The sequence below is a fragment of the Musa acuminata genome, chromosome BXJ1-5, assembly GCF_036884655.1.
Source record: "Musa acuminata AAA Group cultivar baxijiao chromosome BXJ1-5, Cavendish_Baxijiao_AAA, whole genome shotgun sequence".
Classification (NCBI taxonomy): domain Eukaryota; kingdom Viridiplantae; phylum Streptophyta; class Magnoliopsida; order Zingiberales; family Musaceae; genus Musa; species Musa acuminata.
The window spans coordinates 16,322,068-16,335,833 of NC_088331.1; the positions used below are offsets into that span (position 1 = coordinate 16,322,068).

The 13,766-nt window shown below is 37.5% G+C and overlaps 1 protein-coding gene across 1 annotated transcript; it reads left to right on the top strand.

Moving 5' to 3' along the window:
* Positions 1–7,093: 7,093 nt before the first annotated feature.
* On the top strand, positions 7,094–10,439 carry LOC135675008 (probable serine/threonine-protein kinase PBL11). Its single transcript, XM_065185274.1, has 7 exons — positions 7,094–7,744; positions 8,302–8,738; positions 8,919–9,266; positions 9,406–9,544; positions 9,616–9,752; positions 9,847–9,970; positions 10,079–10,439. Exons 2-7 carry the CDS (start codon positions 8,511–8,513, stop codon positions 10,387–10,389), a joined length of 1,287 nt encoding a protein of 428 aa, XP_065041346.1. The 5' UTR covers positions 7,094–7,744; positions 8,302–8,510; the 3' UTR covers positions 10,390–10,439.
* The last annotated feature ends 3,327 nt before the right edge of the window (positions 10,440–13,766 follow it).

Here is a 13,766-nt window from a genome sequence, read left to right on the forward strand (position 1 = left end):
AATAGGAAATAAAAATTTGTTTTTCAAAAATTATATCATATTTTTCTTTTTAGCATCTTTGAAAAATTAAAAATTTGATCATGAAAAGTATATTGCTAAGGTTTCATGCATGTTATGTTTTGAAATGTTGAATGATGTATGCAACATTAGGGATGATAATTATATGATATGTGATAATGCTTAGGATTAATCCATGCATGTGTATCTTGATGATTTTATGTCATGCATGAGTTTTTGAAGTAAATGTTGATTTGAAACTCTCATTTTAGATTAATATGTTTTTGGTATAATCATTTTTATGATGAATTAAGATGACATTCTCATGACATATTAAGATGACATAGTGCATGTACATCTATGTATGAATTTCTTGATAGTCTTTTGATGATAGATGTGATATCATGATGTGTTTGGTCTTGACGGCTTCATAATGAAACTTATGTTTCGATTTTAAATGATGATACATATTTTCACAAAAGACTTGAATACCCTCACATGAAATCAATTGTATGAAATGAAAATGATTTTTCTATCCTATTGAGATTAATGAATTTATTTTACTAATCTTGTGAATCTCATGAAAATAAACATATTGAATATTTTGAAAATAAATGAGTATATCATGCATTTGGTCTTAATGATTTCTCTTTAACATACTTTCTGAAATCATACTTGATGATGAATATCAAGATATTAAAAGGATGTTATCATGAATCATGCTTGATGATTTGTTTTTTACCTTTCCGTCTTAAATGTTGACACTTGTTTTATTAAAGGTAAAGACATGCTTATAAGAAGCAAATCACATAAATAGAAATTTATAAAAACGAAATGCGATCCTCTATCTTATCGTCTTTTCAATAAATCTATACTTGTCATGTATGAATTTATTGAATGTGACTTTGAGGATGATTTCAGATTTCACAAATGCTTGATTCATACTTATGACATGAGACACATTTTAAATATGAATCATGTTCAATGCTTCAATCATGTTACATCTCCCTTAATTCATTTTGTTCTCCTAGATTTATTTACCAAAAAGGAGAATCTTCCGAATGAATGAAATGATACAAATGAATCACTTATCGATATATCTTTTTGAAATATTTTTTTAATGTGATGTTGATAATTTGAGATGACTGTTGGAATTCATGACATGAGATAATTGAATCCTTGACTTACTCTTTATATGGCTTGAAAATAGATATTTAAAATCTTGCTTGATGAGTTGTTGTATAAGATTTTGCCTTTACGTCTTGAACTTTCATGCTTATCTTGATTTGACATATAAAGACTAAGGCATACTTAGATGAAAAAGAATCACTTAAAAAATACTTGTCCCATCTGATCGAGATTTATGATTTCATGATATTTTATGAATCTCGAAATTGATTTTGATGACTTGATTATGAGTTTCAAGTTAACGATTTGATTTGAATGAGTTTTATCTAAATCATAATCTTGATCTTACAAAATTGGAATCACAAATAATATCTTTTGGTATTCATGAATTGATACTCACAATATGAAAGTATTGGTATTCATGACTTGAATTTGATTGAAAGATTGCATGCTTAAATTAATCATTCTCCTATGTTTCAAAAATTCTTTAAATGCCTTATGTGATGATTGAAAATTAATTTGCTTTATGATAAATCACAAATCATGACTTGATCTATGATATTGATATATTTTAATCATGATCCTTGGTTAATTCTTTTGCTCTATTAAAAAGATTTGTCGAATGAATCATGTCCTTCTTGAATTTTCTTGATATCATGACATGATTTTGTAATATGGCTTGTATAATGATTAAAATTTTTTAGCCATTGATTTCTCCCTTCTTTTCGATAATGATAAAGGGTGAGTTAGTTTACTAGCCTGCATATTTCAAAGGAAGAAAAATTTGCTAGCTCGATCATTTCATTGAAAGAACTTGCTATTATGAACACTACCAATGAATTGCAAATCTTGCAATATAAAGAGAAGCAAAGAATTGCTATCTCGAAAGAAGAAAAAAAAATGCAAAACTTAGAAAACTTGCAATATAATTGCTCTTTCCATGCTTTGTATCAAAAATAGGTTGATATCCTTAAAAGCATCGCATTAAATTTTTTAGTGTATCGCAATGCATCACATGTATCGTAAATTAAAATTTTTGAAACTATTATCATATCATGTTTAACAATTGATGTCTTTAATGACATGATTTCTTTGCATTGTTATCTTGTATGTATCATGTGATGATTGAAAAATATTGATTGATGCAAATTCATAGTTTATGTAAAAGTCTAAATCATTGGTTCCTCTCCTTCTTTTCGACAATGGCATAGGGGGAGAAAGATTGCTAGCTCAAGGCAAATGCTGGCTAGTTTGTACTCTTCCCTTCTTTTCGACAAAAATAAAGGGGAGAAAGCTTTTGCTAGTTAGAACATGTAAAGAAAATCAAAGTGCAATCTTGCACAAGAAGCAAGTGTTGAATTGCCATGATTGAACTTAAGAATCTTGTTATGCTTTTGTGCTTATATGTTGTGATGAAAATCTAGCTTCATGTTACAAAAACTTGCATATCTTTTAAAATAGCTAGAGCTACTTCTCCTTTTGTTGATGACAAAGGGGGAGAAATATATGAATTGATACTATAAGTGCCATATTTGAATGAGAAATATATAAATTGATGCTATAAGTGCCATATTTGAATTTGAATTATGTTAAGATATCAAAAGAAGCTTGCATCGAAATATATGGTAAATTGATGATCAAAATGCTATGATTGTCATATGCCATGTTTGCATCATGTTAAGATATCAAGAACTTGCATCGTAATTTTACTTGCTGATATCTTGCCATGTGATGAAATGCTATGATTTGTTACTAAAATGATGCATGCAATACTTATGCTTTTTATTATGATGTTTGTGATGTATTGCATATGATGTGAATCATGATTAAAATTACCTTAATTTGAATTCAAGGTTTATCTCAATTATGAAATTTTGAAATAAGAATGATTACTCACCTTTGTCATGATTTAGAAATTGATATAAAGGGTCTTCCCTTATTTAGAAAGGGTCTTCCCTTCTTTTTGATAATGACTAAGGAAGAGATAGCTAGCTTGCACAATTCAAGAAGAAAGCAAAAATTGCACTTCTCAAAAGAGAAGAAATTGCTGTCTTGAACATCACCGAGAATTGATAGCTTGAAATCTCAAGAAAATGCAAAAATGTGCTATCGTGCCTATTTCAAGAAAAGCAAATATGCCAACTTGCATTTGCTAGTTTGTATATTGTAAAACTTGCATATTTCAAGAAGCAAGAGTTGCTTTCTTGAACATCTCTAAATTGCTAGCTTGCAAGTTCTAAAATGTTGTAACATTGTTAGCTTGCATGATGTAGAACTTGATATCTTGAACATTACCAAAAGTGCTATCTTGTATGCCGTAAAACTTATATATCTAAAACTTGATAGCTTGAATGTTTTAAGCATGATGTAACACTTGCTAAATTTTCTAGCTTTAAAACTGCATGATGATAAAACTTTATATTATGTTTTTCATGCAATAAGTTGAATTAATACTACAAACATAAGAATAGTTGGACTTCTCCTTTTTGTTGATGACGAAGGGGGAGAAGTATGATGTTATGCATAAGTTCATGATGACGTGTTGCAAGTATTCATGATGAATATTGCAATGACTTGAATTCAGTTTGAATTTAAGGTTCTATCAATATGGCATATTGATAGGGAGAGTTTGTTTAAACTCCGGGAGTTAAGTTTAACTCCGTCATCAATTGGTTGTCATCATCAAAAAGGGGGAGATTGTTGAATCTCGTATTTTGATGTTGAAACCAATTGATAATTGTGTTTATGTTTTAATCTGCATTTTTGAGTGACGCAGGATGCTTCGATCAGGATGAGACAATTAAAGTAGGAAAAATCATGTTGGGCCGGAGGAACATGTCAGAAGATTGGACGTCGGGCCGATGGATCGGTCGACGTATCGACAGAAGGCTTCGGGCCGTGGACTCGGGCATCGAGCCAAGAAGAGCGGGTATTGTACCAAGGATATCGGAGTTGCGGAGTCAACTGGCCGATTGGGCAATAGGTCGTAGGAGAGGACAATGCGTCGAATAATCGGACAAAGCGTCGAGGGACCAATGACATGCCGGACAACTTGGATTAATTGTCTCGATCGAAGTTTTGTTTTACATGTGCAGGATTAACTACGATGGAAGTAAGACATGCAGCGAGAGTTGCACGAGAGTCAAGACTATGATCACGTTGGGAGTTCGAGAGTTCGACGGAAGTCCGGACGATCGTCGGAGGTTCTACGGGAACAAATCTAAGAAGTCCAGGAGCTTACCAAAGAAGCTCATCAGAACTCGCCAAGTGGATCGTCGCAAGTCCAGGAGTTTGCCGGAAGTCCGCCGGAGCATCGCCGAAGGTTCGTCGGATGTTCGTCGAAAGTTCGTCGGAAGAAGTGATTGACGCACCAGAGCAAGTTGCAGTAAATGTCTTAAGAAATATCGTAGTTATCATGTAGATTAACGTAGGAATGGGAGGTGATCCCATTAACTTAATCTGGGGGCAATTGGGCCCTTGATAGACCCAAATTGGGTCGAATGGATTAACCCATTCGGACCAGAATTCCTGCTAGGCGGTGGCACCGCCAGGGTCGGTGGTGGCACCACTAGGGTTGGTGGTGGCACCACTCAGGAGATGGTCTCCCAAGAAAGCTGGGCGGTGCAACCGCCCAGGTCAGGCAGTGGCATCGCTTGGGCTCAGTCTCCGAGCAAGATTGGGTGGTGCAACCACGCTAATCAAGCGGTGGCACAGCCTGGGCTCAGTCTCCGAGCAAGACTGAGCGGTGCAACCGCCCCTGTCAGGCGATGGCACCGCTAGAGCTCGATCTCCGAGCTCTGTCAAGCGGTTGTACCGCCCTAGTCAGGAGGTAGTACAGCTAAGGACCCCGAAAATCTGGGAAAAGATATTTTTTAGCTCCAAATTCAAACCAGTTTGGGGCCTACATAAACCTCACCCTTTCCTACATGAAAGGGCAACCAAATGCACCAAAAATCCAATCTTACTCTGTGATTTTTAGAGCTCAAAAGTGTTGTAAAGGCTAGAAGTTCTCCTCCCTCTTTTCTTCCATGTTTTGAGCTTTCAAGAGAGGAGAGAAATTCTGTAAGGGTTGTCTCCTAAGCCCGTCAAAAGGAGTGAAACTGTAAAAGGGTAGTTGGCCTTCACCTATTGAAGGAAGGCCTCTAGTGGACATCGGTGACCTCATCGGAGGAGGAAGCCAAAAGTGGATGTAGGTCAAGATTGACCGAACCACTCTAAATCTCTGTTTGCATTTACTTCATGTTCTCTATCTTAACTACAAACTACCTCCATAGCTTTACTTTAACTGCACTTCGCCTAATCTAAGTTAAAGCAACTTCCGAATCAGCTTTCATACCGAAATCGCTTTTATCGTACAAACGTCATATTTCGGTTTGCAATTACATTATGTTCTCTATCTTAACTGCAAACTGTCTCTATATCTTTACTTTAACTGCATCTCTCTTGATCACAAGTTAAAGTGATTTTCAAATCGACTTTTTTACCGAAATCGTCTTTATCATACGAACATCGTTTTAAATCATCAAAAGTTTTCCGCTATACTAATTCACCCCCCCTCTTAGTGCTCTTGATCCTAACAGTTGGTGTTGACTATTTCATACTGATAATTTAGCCATCATATGTGAAGACTCAATGTAGTTATGATGGTCAAATATGGATGGTATCTCTCGCTAAGATGGTCAAGGCACGGATGATTGTTCATGAGGATTACTGTGTATTTATATGCCATAAAAGAGACTAATGTCACGATAAGTGACATTGTAAGCTTCTCTCCTTTTTTTTTTTTTTTTTTTTTGTCTCCGGTAAATGTGAGGATGTCAAGAATGAAAATAGCAATCGTTGTCTAATGCTTGTATATTCATCGCAGAAGCATATCATCTTCAAGAGCAAGACAAAGCTAGTTGTATATAAAGACAGTCCACATGAGTGTCTACAGCATATGTCAGCATTAATATTGTCAATTTATTATCTTGACTTGATTGATAGATTAAATATTATCAACTTTAATCTCGAGGTGCGGCAAGTTTAAGAAATATATAAATATGAGCCTCCAAGTTTGCAAGCTGAGGTGTGGCATGTTTACATAAAAATCAAGGATTAAAATTTCAACAATACATATTCTAGAAGAGGGATAGTGACAAAAATCATTTATGGTATAGTGCCTCTTAAATACTATTCTTGTAGAGTTGATGTTGACTATTTCATACTGATAATTTAACCATCATACGTAGAGACTCAACGTAGTTATGATGGTCAAACGTGGATGGTATCTCTCACTGAGGTGGTCTAAGGTAAGGAGAGGTGGTCTAAGGTAAGGATGATTGTTCGTGAGGATTACTGTGTATTTATATGCTATAAAAAAGACTAATGTTCTTATAAGTGATATTGTAAGCTTCTCTTTTTTTTTTTTTTCCAATAAATGTGAGGATGTCCGGAATGAAAATAACAATCGCTGTATAATGCTTGTACATTCAACGTAGAAGCACATCATCCTCGAGTAAGATAAAACTGGCTGTACAGAAAGACAGTCCACGTGAGTGTCTACAGCATATGCCAGCATTAATATTGTCAATTTATTATCTTGATCACAGATTAAATATTTGTTCTACATGCTCATATGTTGTACAGCATTTAGCATATGTGAACAGGAACTTTCATTTCATTAGGTACGTTCGTCTAGTTCTAAGAGCAAGTCAAAATGCAAGTTTATTTTTGGAAAAAAAAAAAGAAGAAAAAGCATGTTCGGTCAAAGATTTAGTATGCCTTACGCATTAAAAAAGCCTCGTTGGTAAGTTAACTAAAAGCAATGAATTGATGTTACAGGTGGCATGCCTGTTGACAAAAGATTGAACGTGTACTTGAACTAAGCTTATCCCGCTCATCACTCTCGTGGGTACGCATTTCTGACGTTGGCATAAGCAAAGGTGTCTGATTTAGGGCTGGGGATTTCACATCACATTGATTGAGAAACGCAATCGTTTCTGTGCCACTTGTTGTTTTACATTGTTCTTCCTTGGTATACGTACTACTTGGCTGCCCAGGAAGAAATTGGGAGGCCTGAACATGATTTGGACGAAGAAGGGAATGAGATCGCGGTTGATGCTTGCTGCTGCATCATATTCAGGTAATTGCCAAAGAAAAAAGAGAGGTGGACCCCTATTTGTTTAGTTCCTCCTACACCAATCAAACAAAGAGAGCCCCTACTTCTTTACCTTGTAATTTTGGAACGGTGTTACCATCTCCATCTCCATCTCCATGTCCATGTCCATGATCGAAGGAGGTTTCGACACCCTTCCAAGGCGACGATACAATACAGCGGCCTTGATGCTATCCAATGTCGGAGGTCGCCGGAGGAACCGTCCCACCAAGCTATGGCTCCAAGGCCGTCGCCATTCGGCAAGTTGGGCATCGTCGAACGCCAAAAAGTCAGACGAGTCACTCTTGATCCTCTTAAACTTTGAAATCAGAGAACACCAAAGAGTTCACCGGAGAGGACCGTCCCGCCAGCACCTGAGCCCAGGTGACCGGAGCACGTAGAGACGATCTGGCCCCTGTACACTTTTCCTGGAGACCTCATCCATCCACCCACCATGGCAACCGACCTCTCTCGCAATTTAAGGTACTAAGTCTGTACAAACCAGGAGCCCAAATCTTGATACGAGCTCGCTCGAGGGTGAGTCATTGATTAGTTTGGAATTAAAAAGTCCTAAATCAGCCAGGAGTTACGATTCCTAAACCCAGTAGGAGTATCGACTCCTAAACCAAATCTTGATAGGAATTAAAAAAAGTCGTAAATCAGATAGATAGGAGTTAGTATTCCTAATCCCAGTAGGAGTTGGGAGTCCTAAACTAAATACGAGTATGATTCTTAAACGGTTCCGGACTCGGAGATTTAACACTATAAATAAAAAAAGTATAGTCTCCCCCAAACCCAAACGAGTACAACACCAAATCAAATCGGATTGAGAGAGTGGAGTCGGAGTGTTCCTTCAAAGTTGTTTAGGTATGATCTTACTTTTTATTATTCATTATGGTGTTTCTTTCTCCGCACTTGTGTTTTACTTTCTTTACGATCTCAATTAATTTTTGCCATTTTGAATCTGTTCTGTTCTGTACATAATTTAATCGTATATTCTTTATTCTGACACATATGAAATTATTATTATTATTTTTCAGATTAGATATCGTTTGGGATACCACTGGCATCAATAGTTTTAGCGATCACAGGACAGATTGCCAATGTCGCGCAACTCGCGGGACTTGATGCTGTCCGCCTCATCATCATCATCGTGGAGGCCGCTGCGAATGCACGAATCCTGAAGAAGAATTGTCGAGAACTGTCGGATTACTTGCAGCTCATTGGCCATCTCTTGGAACCACTCGACATGTCGGATCTCAAGACGTATCCTGAGACGAGAGCGGTATTGGAGCGACTGGAGAATGCTTTGAAGAAGGCCTACATTCTCGTCAACATTTGCCAGAATCATAGCTTTCTGTATCTCATGGCCATGGGGTGGATGCTTGAGCATCGGTTCCAGAAGGTAGAAGCGGAGATAGAACGGTATTTGAGGCTTATTCCGCTCATCAATCTCGTGGACGTCCAGCGAGCCAAGGTATATACGCATCTCTATATTCTACGATGTGTTATTATTTTATAATTTTGTGTAGTAATTTGAACTTTCATTACCCAAAAAATTAATTTTCTAAGTTCATCTTCTTCGGAGTCCCAATCAAATTTAATTAACAATGCCTTTTATTTTGTTTTTGTTTTGTTCCCCTCCTCTCACAAAAAGGCCAACCACAGAATGGGAAGTCTACTTTGCTCTAGAGTCGAAAATGCATTCCTTGGGATCTTCAGACGCACCAATAGGCTTCAGGTAGAAAAACCAGCAAGAAGTGGACTTGGACTTGGAGTCGAAACAGCAGCAGGAACGGGTGGTACCGGAGTCGAGGTCGATGCCAACCCAGACCTTGAGACCTTCCCGCTTAGCCAATTGAAGCGTGCCACAAGGAACTTCTCGCATGGGAACATTGTTGGGGAAGGAGAATTCGCAGTCGTATACAAAGGTCGGATGGATGACAAATTCGTTGCTGTAAAGACATGGAAGCTAAACTCCAACCAAGGGTTACTGGAGTGGGTGGTGATTCCCTAGACTTGACGACTATTTGGTCCCCTGTTTTGCTTGCTTGCTTGCTTACTAATTCGATTTAATATTCTCCTTCTGATTTGTGTGCTTAATTAATTTCTTTTGTTTCCTGTTTCTTGGGGGTTTTGCGCAGAACGAGATGAACGTTTTGCGGAAGCTGTCGCATCCCAACCTCATCAGGCTGCTGGGCTACTGCAAGGAAGATAACGCCGCGTTCCATCTCGTCTACGAGTTCATGGCTAACGGGAGCTTACAGGATCATCTTCTTGAGAGTGAGTATTATACTGTATTCTGATATCCGCGCCAAAGAGAAATCATCTTACAGGATCATCTTCTTCAACAGAAGGGAAGCCACCGCTCTCGTGGAAGCTGAGAATTAAAATAGCAATCGGTGCTGCTCGATGTCTTCGTTTTCTACATAAATCGAACAAGCGCATCATCCATCGGGACGTGAAGCCCTCGGTCATCCTGCTTGACTCCGTATGTGATCTTCTCTTTTACGCACGCTTTGTACAACAATCTAATTTCTCTGTTAAAAATGGGGTGCCCTCCCTCTATCTTTGTTCCCTTGCAGGACTTCAACCCAAAGCTTTCCGGCTTGGGTTGGTCATTGTCATTGAAGGGCCATTGGCGGCGCCATGTCTCAACGCATGTCTGGGGCACACCTGGATATTTGGACCCCCGGTACTTCACCACTGGTAAGCACAACTTATTTATATATCATGCTCCAAGATAGCATATTACGTGTGTGTTACTCGCCGCTGCCATTTAATACGAGTGAGTGTCTCTTCTCCTTGATCAATCAGGTCATCTGGACGCGAAGACGGACGTGTATGCATTCGGGATAGTGTTGCTGCAGATGCTCACTGGTCGGAAGGTGTTCGATCCTGATCGACCGTGCGCTGAACGCCACTTGGCACAGTTCGCCAAGCCCCATCTCTCATCGGATGCCAAAGAGCTAGCGAGTCTTATGGACCCCAAACTCAATGGGGAGTATCCACCGACGGCCGCTTCTCGACTGGCCCGAATCATCGAAGCATGTATCGAGAAGGAGCATAAGCTCCGACCAACCATGAAGGATGTTGTGAAAGCCCTCGAGAAGATTGACGTCATATAATTCTGTAAATATTGAAATAATATTCAGAGATCGTACTTGCGGCTGGAATTAGATGAATGGTTCCACATTAATTAATACTGCCAAACATATATTTCTTCTTTTTTTTTTCCTTATTTACCACTACCAATATTTAAAATAATATATAACGGGAACTCCAAACAAGCCTAACGTTTCTACATCATATCTCATCCACCGAGATCATCACAAGACGGACGGAGGCTGCATCCGTCATCCTCATCCCAAGCAACTAAAAGTCAGGCCAACAAATCGGTTTATCAACAATTTTAACATTCTTCCACATGGTTCATATATCGCAATAATATAAAATGGTGATGAATGATAATATTTTATATGATAAAAAAAAACTCTTAGTCACATCAAAATTCATTATTATATAAAAGATGCAATACGTGAATCATAATGGTTGTATCCAATTCATTGAATACTTCATTCCACTCCATATATTAATTACAATGCAAAACATTCTCTAAATGAGCACTTCATAAGTCAATTACTTAAGAATGTTTCTCAATCATTCAGGCTACAAACTTTATTCATGCATACTTTATGTGCAAAAAATACTATTTATAAAGTTAAAAATAATTTATCACATCAAATACTAGATAAACTAATCATCTCCATACGCTCCGCATAACCTTTTGTATTGCATTCTCGACAAACATTTTGGTCATGAGATTCACAATCACTAGCTCAATGCTAGCATGATGAATATCTACTTCATGCTTCTTTACGATATTTTATATTGATGTGCTTATTGTATACAACTTTTGCTTTCATCATTCTTCGAAAAAATATACACCGATTGATTGAGTTGTCACAATATATCTTTAGAAGTTGACTAATTGAATCGACAACTCTTAGTCCCGAGATAAAAGTTCTGCAACCCTATATCGTAGCTTCACAGGAACCAATAAATTTTGCTTTCGGTTGAAGTTCTGCAATCATAATGCCTATATAGTAGCTTCACAGGAACCTATAAATTTTGCTTTTGGATGACAGTTCTGCAACCAGAATGCCTGCCTATATTTGTAGCTTCACAGGAACTAATTCAATCGACAACTGTTAGTCCCGAGATGAAGTTCTGCTTTTGGATGAAACAACTACATTTTGCTTAGTTGGTTCTCCATGACACTACACCTCTGACTAATATATATATATATATATATATATATATATATATATATATAAATAGATTTTTTAGTGTTCACAAATTACCTTAAGTTGATTAGAATGTCTGTAAGTTAGCATTTAATCTTTGTTCCTTGTGATTTTCTTTGCATAAGATTTGTCTTGGTCTCAATATCCTTATTTTAAATTCTTCTCATCTATTAAGTTTTAGAAATATCATTGACTCTATACCAATTCATCCAATAGTTACTAATCCAAAAATCAAGTCTTTAAATTAAATAAATATTTTTTATTTTTTTATAAAATAATCTCAAAAATTTATTTATAAGCCTTTCACTTTAATCAAGCCTTGAAAATTCTCGAATAATGAACAGTAATATAATGAAGTGTTAGGATAAAAAAGACACTAAGAGGGGAGGGTTGAATTAGCGTAGTAGATAAAATCAATAAATTTCAATGATTTTGAAAAACTTCATTCGATGAAATTCTAAGTTCGATAAAAATCGTTAGTTAGACTCGAATAAGTTTGCAAGTGAATAGAGAAGAGGGGATTGGACAATTTGTAATGAAGTAAAGTAAAATGCAGTAAAGAGAATAAGCCGTAAGAAAAGAACACACCAGAGTTTATAGTGGTTCGGTCGTTGTGACCTACATCCACTTCCGATTCCTCTTCCGTTAAGGTCATCGATGTCCACTAATGGTCTTTCTTCAATAGGCGAAGACCAACCACCTCTTTATAGCACTTTCTCCTTTTCACGGATTTAGGAGATAACCCTTACAAGCCTCACACCTCTTCTTGAATGATTACGAAACTAAAGAAAGAGAGGAGGAGGATTCTTTCACTTTTATAATACTTTTACACCACAACACTTAAATATTTTTCCACACTTAGATATCACTTTGTTACCCTTTCATATAGAAAAGGGTGGGGTATTTATAGGCCCCAATGATTTTAAAATTGGAACAAAAAAGTGTCTCATCCCGGGTTTTTGAGGTACTAGCGGTACCATCGCTAATAGTACCATCGCCTGACAGTAATAACTATCGATGGTACTGTCGCTCAATTTAGACGATACCACCGCTTAGTCTATGCGATACCGCCACTCAGTCTGGGTGGTACCACCGCCTAGACCACCTGGGAGATTGCTCCCTGGGAGGTTCCACCACTAGATAAGATCCAACAACCTAGTTGGGCCTTGAATCTGGCCCAAACTAGTCCAATTACGAGTCCAATTGGTCCTTAATAGGGTTAATAAGATTACCTCCCAAACCTAACCCTAATTATGTACTAATTATATTTTATAAGACATACACTAAATAAAACATGCCCGGTAAATCTAGGTTTCTTCCGACGAACTTCCGACAATCTTTCAGCGGAATTCCGACGTTCTGCCAGCAATCTTCCAGCGGACATCCGACAAGCTCTTGGACTTCACGACGATATTCTTGGCGAGTTCCGATGAGCTTCTTCTCGGTCAATTCCGATAGCATTTCTGATAAATCTCCAAACTTCTGAAGAACTCTGGAACTCCCAACGAAATCTCGATCTTAACTTTGGCACTTCGTTTTGCTTTATGCCTTGATCACTATTGTAGTTAATGTTAGGTGTGAGTCGATACTAAGAGGGGGGGGGGGGGGGGGCTTGAATTAGTGCAGTAGTAAAAATTACGTCGGTTCAAAATCTCGTTGTAATTAAACCCATTTCGGAAAATGTTAACTTGAAAGCATATGGAAGAGTGTAATGGATGTAAAGCAAGTAAAGAATAACAGTTTACAATAAATGTAAATTTCAAGAAGTAATTGCAAACCGAGTTATAGTGGCTCGGTCATCGTGACCTATATCCACTCCACCGATTCATCTTCCGTCGAGGCCATTAGCATCCACTAACGAACTTCCTTTAATAGGTAAAGATCAATCTCCTTCTTACAGCTCTATCCTCCTTTTGCTGGCTCGAGAGAGAACCTTTACACCCCCTTTTTACAAAGCTTCCCTCACACTCTCTCTTAGAATTATCTCTAAACTTTAGAATGAGGGACTCTATACTTTATAAGGGCTTTTAACTCTAGAAACACAAAGTTTTTATTCACTTTTCTTGCCGATCTATGTAGGAATAGCTAGGGTATTTATAGACCCCAAATGGCTTTAAATATTGGAGCCAAAATTCAAATCCCTAAAATTTCGGGGTACGGGCGGTACGACCGCTTGCAGCCTGACACTGGATGATACC

What these genes read in the sequence shown, in the direction of transcription:
- LOC135675008 (XM_065185274.1), top strand. Translation starts at nt 8,511, where the DNA reads ATGTCGGATCTCAAGACGTATCCTGAGACGAGAGCGGTATTGGAGCGA. An exon ending in ACAGGATCATCTTCTTGAGA is followed by an intron (nt 9,545 to 9,615) that starts GTGAGTATTATA and finishes CTTCTTCAACAG; the next exon opens with AAGGGAAGCCACCGCTCTCG. An exon ending in CGGTCATCCTGCTTGACTCC is followed by an intron (nt 9,753 to 9,846) that starts GTATGTGATCTT and finishes GTTCCCTTGCAG; the next exon opens with GACTTCAACCCAAAGCTTTC.